General features: G+C 44.3%; 1 protein-coding gene across 1 annotated transcript in view; it reads left to right on the top strand.

Moving 5' to 3' along the window:
• SACK1B (scaffolding CK1 anchoring protein B) overlaps positions 1-12,921 on the top strand; it is a 45,421-nt gene extending 32,500 nt beyond the window's left edge. Inside the window, exons 4-5 of the mRNA XM_087718952.1 lie at positions 6,562-6,686; positions 10,269-12,921. Of these exons, the coding sequence (XP_087575078.1) occupies positions 6,562-6,686; positions 10,269-12,699 (2,556 nt within the window). The 3' untranslated portion in view covers positions 12,700-12,921. The remainder of the gene's footprint in view (positions 1-6,561; positions 6,687-10,268) is intronic.
• The last annotated feature ends 397 nt before the right edge of the window (positions 12,922-13,318 follow it).

The raw sequence follows: 13,318 nt of genomic DNA, 5'->3' as shown, positions 1-13,318 counted from the left end.
ATTTTCAGCTGAACAATATGCAACTTTAATGTACTGTTTTGGTAGACTGTGTGAAAACTTGTTTCAGTTTGAAAAGATGCTTTAGCACATGTGGCAGTGCATGCATAGCCCCTTTCTGCAATACCGTAAAGCAGAGCATCCTTCCACGATACCACATATTTGTTACTTTGAATTTTGAATTTGAATTTAATAAAATTTATATGCAGCCCAATCCCGTAGGACTCCGGGCGGCTTACAAATACAAGAATAAAATAAAAACTAAAATATAGAAAAAAGAAAAGATAGATTTAAAAGCAACACACCATACACTCAGTCCTAGATGGGGCTGGACCTCATTATGGGGTCAACAGCCCCAGGCCTGCTGGAACAGCCAGGTTTTAGTGGCTTTTCGGAAGGCCGAGAGAGTGGGAAGGGTCCAGATCTCCGCGGGCAGATCGTTCCACAGGGCTGGAGCAGCTACAGAGAAAGACCTCCCCCGAGTGGTCGTCAGCCGGCATTGCCCGGTCGACGGCACCCGGAGGAGGCCCAGCCTGTGAGATCTTATGGGTCGTTGGGAGGTATGTGGCAGGTGGAGGTCCCGCAGATATCCAGGTCCTAGGCCATGTAGGGCTTTAAAGGTAACGACCAGCACCTTGAAGCACGTCAGGAGACCGATGGGAAGCCAGTGCAGCTCGCGGAGGATAGGTGTAACATGGGTGTATCTCGGTACACCCGATATCGCTCGCGCGGCTGCATTCTGGACTAACTGTAGTCTCCGAACACTCTTCAGGGGCAGCCCCATGTAGAGCGCATTGCAGTAATCAAGCCTTGAGGTGACGGCAATGTGGATAGGCGCTATTTTACATTCCGACAGACTGGGATGCAAGATTGAATCTGAAGCACTGGACAGCCTAAAATTTTGGATGAAAGTTCGCTTACTGAAAAAATTGCAAACCTTTCTTTTTCCACTTTAAGATAGTACAAATTATGATTTGCCACGTATTAAAAGCAGTGAAAAACCTAAGCTTAACAAGAAGGAGGACATAATGGGAACAAGGCTTGTTAACAGCTACCATGGGACTAAGACTTCTGGAGAGGATGCTTCAATGTGGTTTACTTTCTAAAAAAAAAAGTGCTAAAACAGTTTGTTTACAAAATGTTTCCCAATTAAGCTGATGAATCTGACAATTCAAATATTTAGGCAAGTAGTGACATGCTAGTTTTAACCTCTGCACTAGTTGCTTAATAATAATGAACGCCTCATGCAGAGATAATGAAGTTTCAGATATATGAGATGTTTTATTACATTATAGATTATTTTTTTATATATATATATATAAAAAATTTATAGGCCGCCCTTTTCCCTGAGGGGACTCAGGGCGGCTTACAATCAAAAAGGAAAGGGAGTGTAGGACAATACAAAAAGAAATGTGCACAAAAGTAAATTAAACAGTAAAACTCAACATTCACTCAGCATTCGGGAGGGGCAAAAATAAACTTATCCCCAGGCCTGATGGGCTAGCCAGTTCTTGAGGGCTGTGCGGAAGGCCTGGACGGTGGTGAGGGTATGAATCTCCACGGGGAGATTGTTCCATAGTGTCGGAGCCGCAACAGAGAAGGCTCTCCTCCGAGTAGTCGCCAGTCGGCACTGACTGGCGGATGGAATACGGAGGAGGCCAACTCTATGCGATCTGATGGGACGCAGGGAGGTAATTGGCAGAAGGCGGTCTCTCAAATAGCCAGATCCACTACCATGGAGCGCTTTATAGGTGGTGAGTAGGACCTTGAAGTGCACCCGGAGATCGACAGGTAGCCAGTGCAGCTCACGGAGGATCGGTGTTATGTGGGCGAACCGTGGTGTGCCCACGATCACTCGCGCGGCCGCATTCTGGACTAGCTGAAGTCTCCAGATGCTCTTCAAGGGCAGCCCCATGTAGAGCACATTACAGTATTCCAGCCTGGAGATCACAAGGGCTCGAGTAGATTATATTGATGAGATGATTACTACTGGAAATTGTGTGCTGTTATTAATTTCTAGCATTTTTCCTACTGACAAGATTATACAGTCTGATCCTACGCACCATTAGAAAGGAAGAATAATACTGCTGCTATTATTACTGTTAGTAGTAATAACAACAATAATTGCATTTCGAAAGTAAATTTTATTGATGTCAGTGAGGTTCTGTAGGGTACCTGTTATGGCCCAGCAGGTGCCGTTGGAGCTGCCACCAGACTCCAACAGCGAGGGGCCCTGAGTCGGCTCTGGAGGATGTGGAGGACCCTGGACAGGGTTCCGAATCTGAGCAGGGCGCAGAGAGGCTGGTTGGCCACCAGGAGGCGCCTGAGCTTTGGACCAGTGGGGAGGAGACAAGGGGGAGTGATCCAGAAGCCAGCAGTGAGTTGTTCCTGGATGCCCGGCACCGAAGAGCTAATAGGCGTCAGGAACAGTTGCGCAAGTACAGGAGGTAATTGCACTCTGCTGGTGGTCATTAGGCCCTTCTCCAGACTATAAAAAGACTGCTTGTGCACACGCCCCTCTTGCAGAAGTCAACGCAGGAACTAATGTGAGCTTGGAATTGTGAGCTTGGCAGGTTGGATTGCTGCCACGACTTATCTTGCCGGCTTGCTGCCAAGGACCTGTCTGTCTGTTAATAAATTCCGGAAAGTATCTTTGACTCGTAGTGTGTGTTGGTGTGGGAAGAGGGGGGTCAGAACAGGTACCAATGTTAATATTTCACACTTTCAGTTACAGCTCATTTTATTTTATGCCAAACCAAAGTTGATAACACATATCCTGTGTTATATAATTAAATTATTTAATAGCAGAATCTGCAAAATATTCCAAAAGGAAACATTCCAGTTCATGTTACATATTGAATGTGTAGTGGTTTTCCAAAGTATGGTAAGAAGATGATTAAAAGAGATCGACAGGACATAATTTATATTCTACTTTGGAGTATTCATTCCGTGGACAGGTGGTTCACAGGTGTGAGAGTGATGGCTGAACAAACCTATCAGATTACAGAACATTTCAAAAGTCCATTATATACTGAGATGTAAATTCTTCTACTATGAGCCATTGTTTATATTCTATTACAAGTCAGTTTTATCCCTGGAGGAAAACAAAGAGTAGATTCAACCGAAGACTCATAAAGGTAAAGGTAAAAGTTCCCCTCACACATATGTGCTAGTCGTTTCTGACTCTTGGGAGCGGTGCTCATCTCCGTTACAAAGCCGAAGAGCCAGCGCTGTCCGAAGACGTCTCCGTGGTCATGTGACTGGCATGACTAAATGCCAAAGGCGCATGGAATTCCCACCAAAGGTGGTTCCTATTTTTTCTACTTGCATTTTTACATGCTTTCGAACTGCTAGGCAGAAGCTGGGACAAGTAACGGGAGCTCACTCCATTAAGCAGCACTAGGGATTCGAACCACCCAACTGCCAACCTTTCTAATCGACAAGCTCAGCATCTTAGCCGCTGAGCCACCAAGTCCCATACATAGGACACATAGGAGCTTTTATTAAGGAGTACTTTGTGGCAATAAAAGCAGCGGCAGAAATTTCCATTTCCATTTTCATTGCAACTGCAGATCATTGATCATTGCCTTCTTTAAGGCAATGTGATTCCTCTTAGATAAGGGCAATCTTTGCAATGTCACTATGAGAATTAAACTGTTGTATAAAGTCACTCAGAGTTAGATTCTGGCTGTTCAGATCCCATGGAGTTGTCTGAGATATGAACTTGCTTGGCTAGCTGGGAAGAGCTTGATCTTGTCAGTTCTTGGGACAGACACCTTGGCACCTCCGAGTTCTGCCACCTGTGTCCTAGATCTTTGTTCCTCTGGGTTGACTAGGCCTCCCAGAAGATGACATGTGGGTAGATGCATATGGTGGTGAATGCTTCTTTGAACTGAGGGGATGTTCCACCTGCTTTGAAGAAGGTGACGATTTGCCCTCTCAATAATCTCTGTGATCTTTGTGGCCAATTCCAGTTGATGTCGACAGGGTGTAAGTGAGGTTGAACTAACAATTCCTTAATTATGGAGTACTTCAAGGCTCGATGCTCTTACCTTGTGCTTGACATCTACATGAAACCACTATGTGAGGTCATCTGTCAGTTTGGGTTCAAGTATCAACATGAAACCCAATTATGCATCTCGGTCCTGGGCTTCTCAAGTGATGCTATCTAAGTCTTGTCCCCATGCCTAGAGGCTGTGCAGGTCAGGAGCCTGGAGGAGGCTGATTATTTAGGTTCTTCTCAGTCAGGTTTTAAGATGGATTATAGGTTTAGGTTTAGGTTTATTGGTTTTGTATGCCGCCCACTCGCGAAGGACTCCGGGCGGCTCACAATAAAACAGGGAAAAGGGGATAACTAGGACAATACAACAATTTAAAAAATACACAACATTCACAATTGAAGCGGGGCTGGATACTTCAACAGCCCCCGGCCTGTCGGAACAGCCAGGACTTAGTAGCTTTACGGAAGGCCAGGAGGATAGTAAGGGTCTGGATCTCAACGGGGAGCTCGTTCCAGAGGGCCAGAGCAGCAACAGAGAAGGCTCTCCCCCGGGGGATCACCAGCCAACATTGGCTGGCAGATGGAACCCGGAGAAGGCCAAGCCTGTGCGATCGAATTGGTCTTTGGGAGGTAATTGGCAGGAGGCGGTCTCTCAGGTACCCAGGTCCGATGCCATGTAGGGCTTTATAAGTAACAACTAGCACCTTGAAGCGAGTCCGGAGACCAATGGGCAGCCAGTGCAGCTCGCAGAGGATAGGTGTAACGTGGGTGTACCTAGGTGCACCCACAATCGCTCGCGCGGCTGCATTATAGTAGTGAGATGGCATTGATCGTACTTGTTGATGACCGATGGGCCTTGAAATGGGGATCATTTGTATCTTTATATCCATCTGTATAGAATGAGCATCATTCCTCACAGATGGAAAATTAAATAAAAGTTAGGGTTAGAATCACAGTTGATCTATGCTACCAGCATTACTATGTAATGCCGTGGCTGCTATAGATGTAGCTCTACATGGGGCTACCCCTGAAAAGTGTCCGGAGACTACAATTAGTCCAGAATGCAGCCACCCGAGCGGTACTGGATATACCTAGGTACACCCACATTACACCTATCCTCTGCGAGCTGCACTGGCTTCCCATTGGTCTCCGAGCACGATTCAAGGTGCTGGTTATCACCTTTCAAGCCCTACATGGCTTAGGACCCGGATATCTTAGAGACCATCTTCTGCCGCACACCTCCGTAAGACCGATAAGATCGCACAGGATGGGCCTTCTCCAGGTGCCATCAGCTGGACAATGCCGGCTGGCGACGCCTCGGAGTAGGGCCCTCTCTGTTGCTGCTCCAGCCCTATGGAATGAGCTACTCCCAGAGATCCGGACCCTACCCACTCTCATGGCCTTCCAAAAAGCTATTAAGACCTGGCTATTCCGGCAGGCCTGGGGCTGTTGACCTCTGGATTGAGGTCCAGCCCCGCTTAGATTGGGTGCATGTTGTGTCTTTTTAAATTTGTCGTGTTTTATCTGTTTTTTTAATTTCTCTTAATCTCTGTTTCTGTAAGCTGCCCGGAGTCCTTCGGGATTTGGCGGCCTATAAATTTAATAAACAGTTAAACAGATGTCTCACATCTGTCTGAAAGATTATATATGGAAGCCGTTTTCTGCGTGCACGTACCGCTGGCTAAATGAATATTGAAATAATTTGTGCACGTAATGAAAGAACTTAAAATAATCTGTATTCCTAAACTTGCTCACTAGGCAATATGTTTTACTGACCTCATTTAAAGTTTGTCTCGGAGAAAGAAAATACATGACTACGTGTGTGGTGTATAATGTATGCTTAAAATGCAATTGTATGCAAACCTGCTTAGTGTTAAGCCTCTGGGGAGTTACTTCTAAGTAAATACACTTGGGATGCAGCTTCAATAATGCAACATTCTAGTTTTAGCAATATAGCAATAGCAGTAGACTTATATACCGCTTCATAGGGCTTTCAGCCCTCTCTAAGCGGTTTACAGAGAGTCCGCATATTGCCCCCAACAATCTGGGTCCTCATTTTACCCACCTCGGAAGGATGGAAGGCTGAGTCAACCCTGAGCCGGTGAGATTTGAACCGCTGAACTGCTGATCTAGCAGTAGCCTGCAGTGCTGCATTTAACCACTGCGCCACCTTGGCTCATACTATCTTTTGCCTTCAAATATTTGGGATCAACTTTTTACATTTGATGTTGCAAAGACTCATAGACATTTGATTTATTCATAAATAGAATAGCTTCTCTGAAATAGCATTTCATCAAATCCATGTAGCTACATGCAGAGGAATACATTGAGTCTAAATTATCACTCACTTATTTTCCCTGATCCATGTGATATGAATTTTTAATATTTTTCTCTCTCTAAATCAGTAATACTTTCCTTTACGTTTGCACTATTTTCAGCTTTTAAATATGAGGTGCAAGGATTGAGAGAATCACAATACGGGACACATGCTTTAGTCTTTGGAATAGGAGTCAGAGGATCAGATACTAGTAGTTTTTTATGTTATGCTTTGCCTTGTTTTATAGAACATGAGAGTACGTACGGTAAAAGGACAAGATTATTTCTCCAAGTCGGGGGCAAAATTTCATGGAAAAATGGAGCAAAAGTTTCTTCTTATTGACTGTAAGAAAGTTATGTATGGTACCTACAGGTAAGAATTTATACACTTATTTATTTTGAGTATGAATGAAAATACCACATTTCTTTCTGGTTTTTTGCATGAGGATAATACAACTTCTGTGAGTTAAAAGTTACCCAAACTGTAGTGAGGGCGAGGCAGGGCTGGGTTCCTGCCAGTTCTAAGCTCTTCTATAGAAGAGGTTCCACAAATCTACAGTGCCGTTTAGAACCGGTTCCAGCTCCCTCCCCCCGCCCGTCCGCACATCATCAAGATGAAGAGCGAGAGGAGGAATTCTGGGAGTTAAAGTCCACAAGTCTTAAAGCTGTCAAGTTTGAACACCCCTGAGGTTTTTTTCTAAAGGGTTAGGGGTGCAAGAGTCGTAACTTGACAGCTTTAAGATTTGCACACTTCAATGCCAGAGTTCCTGAGCCAACATGACTGGAGGAGGAATTCTGGGAGTTAAAGTCCACAAGTCTTAAAGCTGTCAAGTTTGAACACCCCTGAGTTTTTTTCTCTAAAGGGTTAGGGGTGCGAGGGTCTTGTAAGTTGACAGCTTTAAGACTTGCGTACTTCAAATGCCAGAGTTTCTGAGCGAACATTTTGGTTGCTAAGCAAGAGCGTTGTTAAGTGAGTTTCAGCACATTTTACAAGTTGGCCACGCCCACTAAGTCACATGTCTGGCAAGCCACTCCCACCCGGTTACATGCCAGCAAGCCACTCCCACCTGGTCACATGGCTGACAAGCCACTCCCACAAAGCAGGCCACACCTACAGAAGAGGTTCTAAAAAAATTTGAAACCCCCCACTGGGACGAGGGCAGGATTTATTTGAGATGTAGGTTTCAGGGCTTAAAAACTAAAATGAGTGAACCATTGGCTTTTTTTGAGCGGGAAGCCAAGTCAGATTGTGAGATCTTTGGTGCTCTCTGACCTGGGTTGTTTTCTTGCAAATGTTTCGTTACCCCCAAAGTACCATAAGGGCGTGAAGGTTCCTCTCTGATTATATACAGATACCTTGCCTGGTCAATGTTGGTGGGAGTGTTCCAGAACCTTCTAGACTGATGATGGTACCTAGCTGAAAATAGAAATGTAAGAAAACAACCAAGCTCAGAGATCACCAAGGACCCCACAGTCAGGGCCGGATTTAGATGAAAAGAGGCCCTAGGCTATTCCACTTATGAGGCCCTTTCACCTCCCATTTTTAAGTTTGTAAATTACATGAGAGACAATAAAATACATCATTACTGTGATATATCAATATATATAGCTGGCCTCCCGACGGAGGGCGGCTCTGCTCTGCGGCAAAGGCAGCAAGGCCAGCCGCCTCCCCTGCTGCGCTCAGCTGCCCGGCTCGGCCCCCTCGCCCTCACCTGCCTGGCTGCTGGTGGGCTCTGCGTGGATGGGGCGGCTACTACTGGGAGCGGCCGCGCCTCTCGCCCGACCGCCGGTGCCGGGAACGTGGGCGGGCTCCCCAACTGCCGCGGCGCTGGAACGATCGTAACCAATACATTTTTATGTTTGTTTATTAGTCATCTGCGTAGAATTTCTCCTTATTTTCGGTTCAGTGTTTTAGTGTTCACTGTTTTTAGAATAGTGTAATTTTAATTTTGCTAACAATTTGAATGTAGGCCCCTCTTGATCTTGAGGCCCTAGGCTGAAGCCTAGTTAGCCTATTCCTTCCTAGGCCTAAGAGAAAGGACAGGGCCAAAGTCATCCAGACAGGGTGGGAATATTACAGTCTGGTCTTTAGAGTGATTCCTAGCGTGGCACGACAAAACCGCGCTCGACTGAAGCATGCCCAATTAAACCGTGTCGCTGACATCATCAACAGGGCAACAACAGCGAGTGCAGAGAAAGAAGGGTGCTTTAAATAGCGCTTTGAAAGCAAGCCGATTCAACTTAAGGTAAGGGTTAGGTTTAGGTTTAGGTTTAGGGTTAGGGTTAGGGTTAGGGTTAGGGTTAGGTTTAGTGTTAGGTTTAGGGTTAGGTTAAGGGTTAGGATTAGGTTTAGGGTTAGGTTAAGGGTTAGGTTTAGGATTAGGTTTAGGATTAGGTTTAGGTTAAGGGTTAGGTTTAGGGTTAGGTTTAGGATTAGGTTTAGGGGGGGTTAGGTTTAGGTTTAGGGGTTAATTTTAGGTTTAGCGTTTACAGCATGCTTCTGTCTCTGCGCTGTTGTCGCCCTGTGATGATGTCAGTTATGCGGTTTCGTCGAGCGCCCTTTAGTCGAACGCAGTTTTGTGGTGGAACCGATTCCTAGAACATTGCACTAATTAACCAAAATTAAAAGTGTCCCTCCCTCCCCCCCTCAGGATCCTAATCTAATGAGAAAAAGGAATAAAAAAGATAAAAAGAAAACAATAAAAAAACAGCCCTTCCTGTTATTTAATCCCATTGTTCCATGTCCCACGTTCTGAAACCGAACACATTTTAATTCTTGCATCTATGTGGCACACATGTACGAAATGGTGAGGCTTCAGTTTTGACTTTTATTACTCCCCATGCTGTTTCGGAGAAGAGAAAGTGAACAAGATTGCAACCTTCAAAAATTGATTTGCAAGTAGTGCTTCAGATTTCAAGTTGTCAGCCTAAGGTTAAAATAGCTAAAATGTCTTTTTCAGGCATTGTTTAAGGAGTGAACATCTTATACAGGAGCCCTCCCTTTAAGACTTTTTTAGGCTGATGTAGAATTTGACAGTTTGAATTAGTAATAAAGAGATAGACTTCTAGGCAGGTCATACTAAGGGCATATTGCCTAGTTGATGCATAAGAACTGGATTGCAAAAAAAGAAGAAGACAATTTTTGATTTGCAGTGCTAAGTATATTAAGTAGTTAGGCTAAAATCATTATTTTTAAAATTCTGTCTCACAACTAAATTATAGAAGTAATATAAAGTTGGAGCAACTTATACACTTGTTAAATAATTCAGGCAAATTAATTGCAGAACAGGTTCTGTTTAATTAGATGAAATCTAACAAAATGCGGATATTTTACAGATAATAGAGCTTCTGTTTGGGAAATATAGCTGAGGTTTTGGTGATAACTATAATCACCTATCCCATTTACTCTGGATAGTTCTTTAGAGTACTTGAAATATATTATCTCTGAGTGATCCTTGTATCCATCGTACATTCCATATTTTTATCAACATGATTTTTTAATGTTAGCAATAGCAATAGCAGTTAGACTTATATACCGCTTCATAGGGCTTTCAGCCCTCTCTAAGCGGTTTACAGAGTCAGCATATCGCCCCCAACAACAATCCGGGTCCTCATTTCACCCACCTCGGAAGCATGGAAGGCTGAGTCAACCTTGAGCCGGTGAGATTTGAACAGCCGAACTGCAGAACTGCAGTCAGCTGAAGAAGCCTGCAGTGCTGCATTAAACCACTGCACCACCTCAGCTATATTTTAGCCTCTTGTTTTATCAGGAATATCTTTTTTTCCCCAGGGAGATTTTCAGATTGCTGTTTTGGGTTCTTTCATAACTTTCCTTTGGAGATTTTGCCCTCTGAATGTCATAGTTACAACACAAAACCCTGTCACAAATATATCACATTTAATCTATTCCTGATTTAAATGGTTAATTATCTTCTTCTTCTTTTTTAACTTTCAGCTTTATGTGGTCATTTGAAAAAGCCAATCTCAGTATGGTCCAGATAATCACAGGGCAGCTTGTTGAATCCTTTGACGAAGAATTTAGGACGCTGTATGCCCGGTCTTCTGTTCCGAGTTCATTTGCTCCAGAATTAGTTAGAATCAATAGCTGCCGAACACTCTGGGAAAACGAAGCCTATCAGCATTCACGCTCCTCGTTAGCTTCCATTTCTAGTCAGCGTAACCTTTCCGGATGGCAAGACAAGATTCATAATCTAGACCCCACCGTTCTGAAGACACGAGGTATTGCTAGATATGGAATCAATGAAAACGACCAGTTCAATCCTCGAAATCATTTACTTCACAAGCCCCAGTTTGCTCCAGGTTTCCATATGCAGAATAGGATACAGCAATACCAACCTAATGATGCCAACGAACATTGGAAAAGGCACAGCTATGCAGGGGAGAAGCCAGAAAGGACTCCTTATTTGATGCTCAATAATAGAACAACGAACCGAGCAAATAACCCATCAAACCTTTGGAAAGTGCCCTCTGATAGCCTCAGTATTGTATCTTCGTTGCACGGGAGCCATACCAACCACAAGGTGCCTCAACAGAGCTTAGCTGATCGATTTCCACCACCGAAGCTCAACATTGCAGACAGGAACTCGATCGTACGGAGATCTTTCAACGGGACCGACAGCCATATCCGTTTCCTCCAGCAGAGAATGCCAACCCTTGAGCGCACCACAAAGTCTTTCCTACGCAACTGGCGCATTGAATCATATTTAAACGATCAGTCGGATTTCCCGGAGGATTCAAATGGCTCAGGGTTAGGAGACAGGGCCGAGAGTTACGATCCAGCTGATAATATCAAAGCCCATGCCCTGTATGCCCATTCTCGGCTTCGCTCCTCCTTTGTTTTCAAGCCCACGTTGCCAGAGCAGAAAGAAGTAAACAGCTGTGCAAGTTCTTCCAATTCAACGATCATTGGGTCAGAGGGCAGCGAAACACCCAAATCAACCCCCAATCATATCCTTAAAGAGAAAGATGAAGCTGATGGCACTAAGGCCGAACCGAGCCCTAACGTCCCACTGGAGCCTGATATAGTAAACAATCATGCCTTGCACCCGATTTCAGAAGATGTAAAACCAAGCGCAGCCTTGCCTGTTCCTAAGGAGAAACCTCCTTATATGTATTCCTCTCTAAACAGAGCCAAGCCAAGAGAATTTCAGAAGAACCATCAAAATGAAAATATATTGAAAAGGCGAAGCTTTCCCATATTTGACCAGTCGAATTCCATTATGGATCACGGGGACAGCAAAGAGGCCTCCAGTTACATCTACAGCACGTTAAATAGGAATAGATTTAAGCACCCGAAGCCGCCTCTAGAAGAGAGCTGTAAAAACTCAAAAAGTTTGCACAGTATGGCAAATCACGTGTCGGACAAGGATAAGAGCCGCGAAGTCGAACCGAAGGAGCCGCCTTCTGCCAAGGCTGTTTCTATAGCTGTGCTAGTTGAATCTAGCAGAGAAGACGCCAATAAGGATGCCTCGCCGAAGAAAGAAAATAAGAATTCCCCGAATTTCCTGAAAAAGGGGTCGCAGAAACTAAGATCCTTGTTGAACCTTACCCCAGAAAAGAAAGAAAATTTGTCCAAAAACAAAACTGCAGCTTTTTATAGAATGTGTAGCAGTTCTGACACTTTGACGTCCGAGTGCGATGAAAATCAAAAACCCAAAACCTCTGAAACTAAGACGGATTGTTCTCCAAGGCGAAGGAGAACCTCCTCATCAAATTCCCAAGGGAGCCTGCATAAGAGTAAAGAAGATATTGCCATCCGGCCTAAACCACCCAAATCTCCCAAGCCTCCCAAATCTCCCAGGCCCCCAAAATCTCCCAAGCCCCCGAAGTCTCCCAGATCTCCCAATCCTCCATCCGATGAAACTACTAAAAGAGGCCCAGCCGCGAAACCCTTGGAGAGCATCTTGTTGGAGGTGCCTCCTGGTGATCCGTCGGCCCCCAGATTCAACACGGAACAAATTCAGTACCAAGATGCCAGAGAGTTGCGTGCCAATGCCAACCGGGAGCGAGTACCCCTGCCTGCTCCCCGAGCGATCTCTCCTCAAAGGGTGGGTGGCCCAAGCTCTCGCCTGCCCAGCCCAAAGCCTCACGAGGAGCTCGTAAGGCCTCGCTTCACCGAGAGGCGGGTGTACAGTCGCTTTGAACCATTCTGCAAGCTGGAAAACTCGGCTCAGCCAATGAGCAACACATCCAAAGCCAGCGGTCATTTGCCAGAAGGAAGCAGCAAGACCGCCCATAATAATTATGGGAGGAGCAATCAGGTGCTTACTTACAATCATGGTTTATACCACCCGCTACATCCAAACGAAAACAAATTTCGAGGAATTATGCAAAAATTTGGGAATTTTTTGTATAAAAACAAGTGAAACCTGGGTAAGGAGGGGGGGGGGCTTTTAAAAAAACCTTTCAGTGTTGTAAATACCTAACAAATTAGACTGGCGGGCAGCTTTCATAAAGCTTAATGGTATAGTTATTGCAGAACACTGCCAAATATATGTATATAATAATCATTCCAAAGCATTGGCTGTATGGAAGTTTTGGAATTGGATTTTTATGTATTTCTACATTAAATTTGAGATTTGCTCAAATTCACTTTTGGTGCTTCATATTTTAATAATAATAACAATAAAAAAAATATGACATAGCAAGCCAAGGAAAACATTTGAACTCGAGTCACAAAAAGACCACTTATTTCACAATATTTATCCCTTTTTCATAATAAATCCTCATTTGTTCATCACACAGTCTATCTCCTTTTTAGTTTTTCCTTCTCTAAAGGAAATATGTATATATTGGAAATGCAGAATTCTCTATTTAACTCCAATTTTCAATAGTAACCAGAGGTATATCATGTGCAAACTCACCAATTATGAGTTAGTTTTATGTATGAATCAAGCCACCATGACTTTTCCCACAAATCGTTAATATCAGTGGTGGGTTTCAAAAATTGTTCGAACCTACTCTGTGGGTGTGGCCTCCTTTGTG

The sequence above is a fragment of the Thamnophis sirtalis genome, unplaced genomic scaffold (genome assembly GCF_051295495.1).
Source record: "Thamnophis sirtalis isolate CommonGarterSnake01/CBP01778 unplaced genomic scaffold, rThaSir2_p1.2 scaffold_6, whole genome shotgun sequence".
Classification (NCBI taxonomy): domain Eukaryota; kingdom Metazoa; phylum Chordata; class Lepidosauria; order Squamata; family Natricidae; genus Thamnophis; species Thamnophis sirtalis.
Note: the sequence above shows the minus strand (reverse complement) of the source record. Positions and strands in the feature narration are given on the sequence as shown.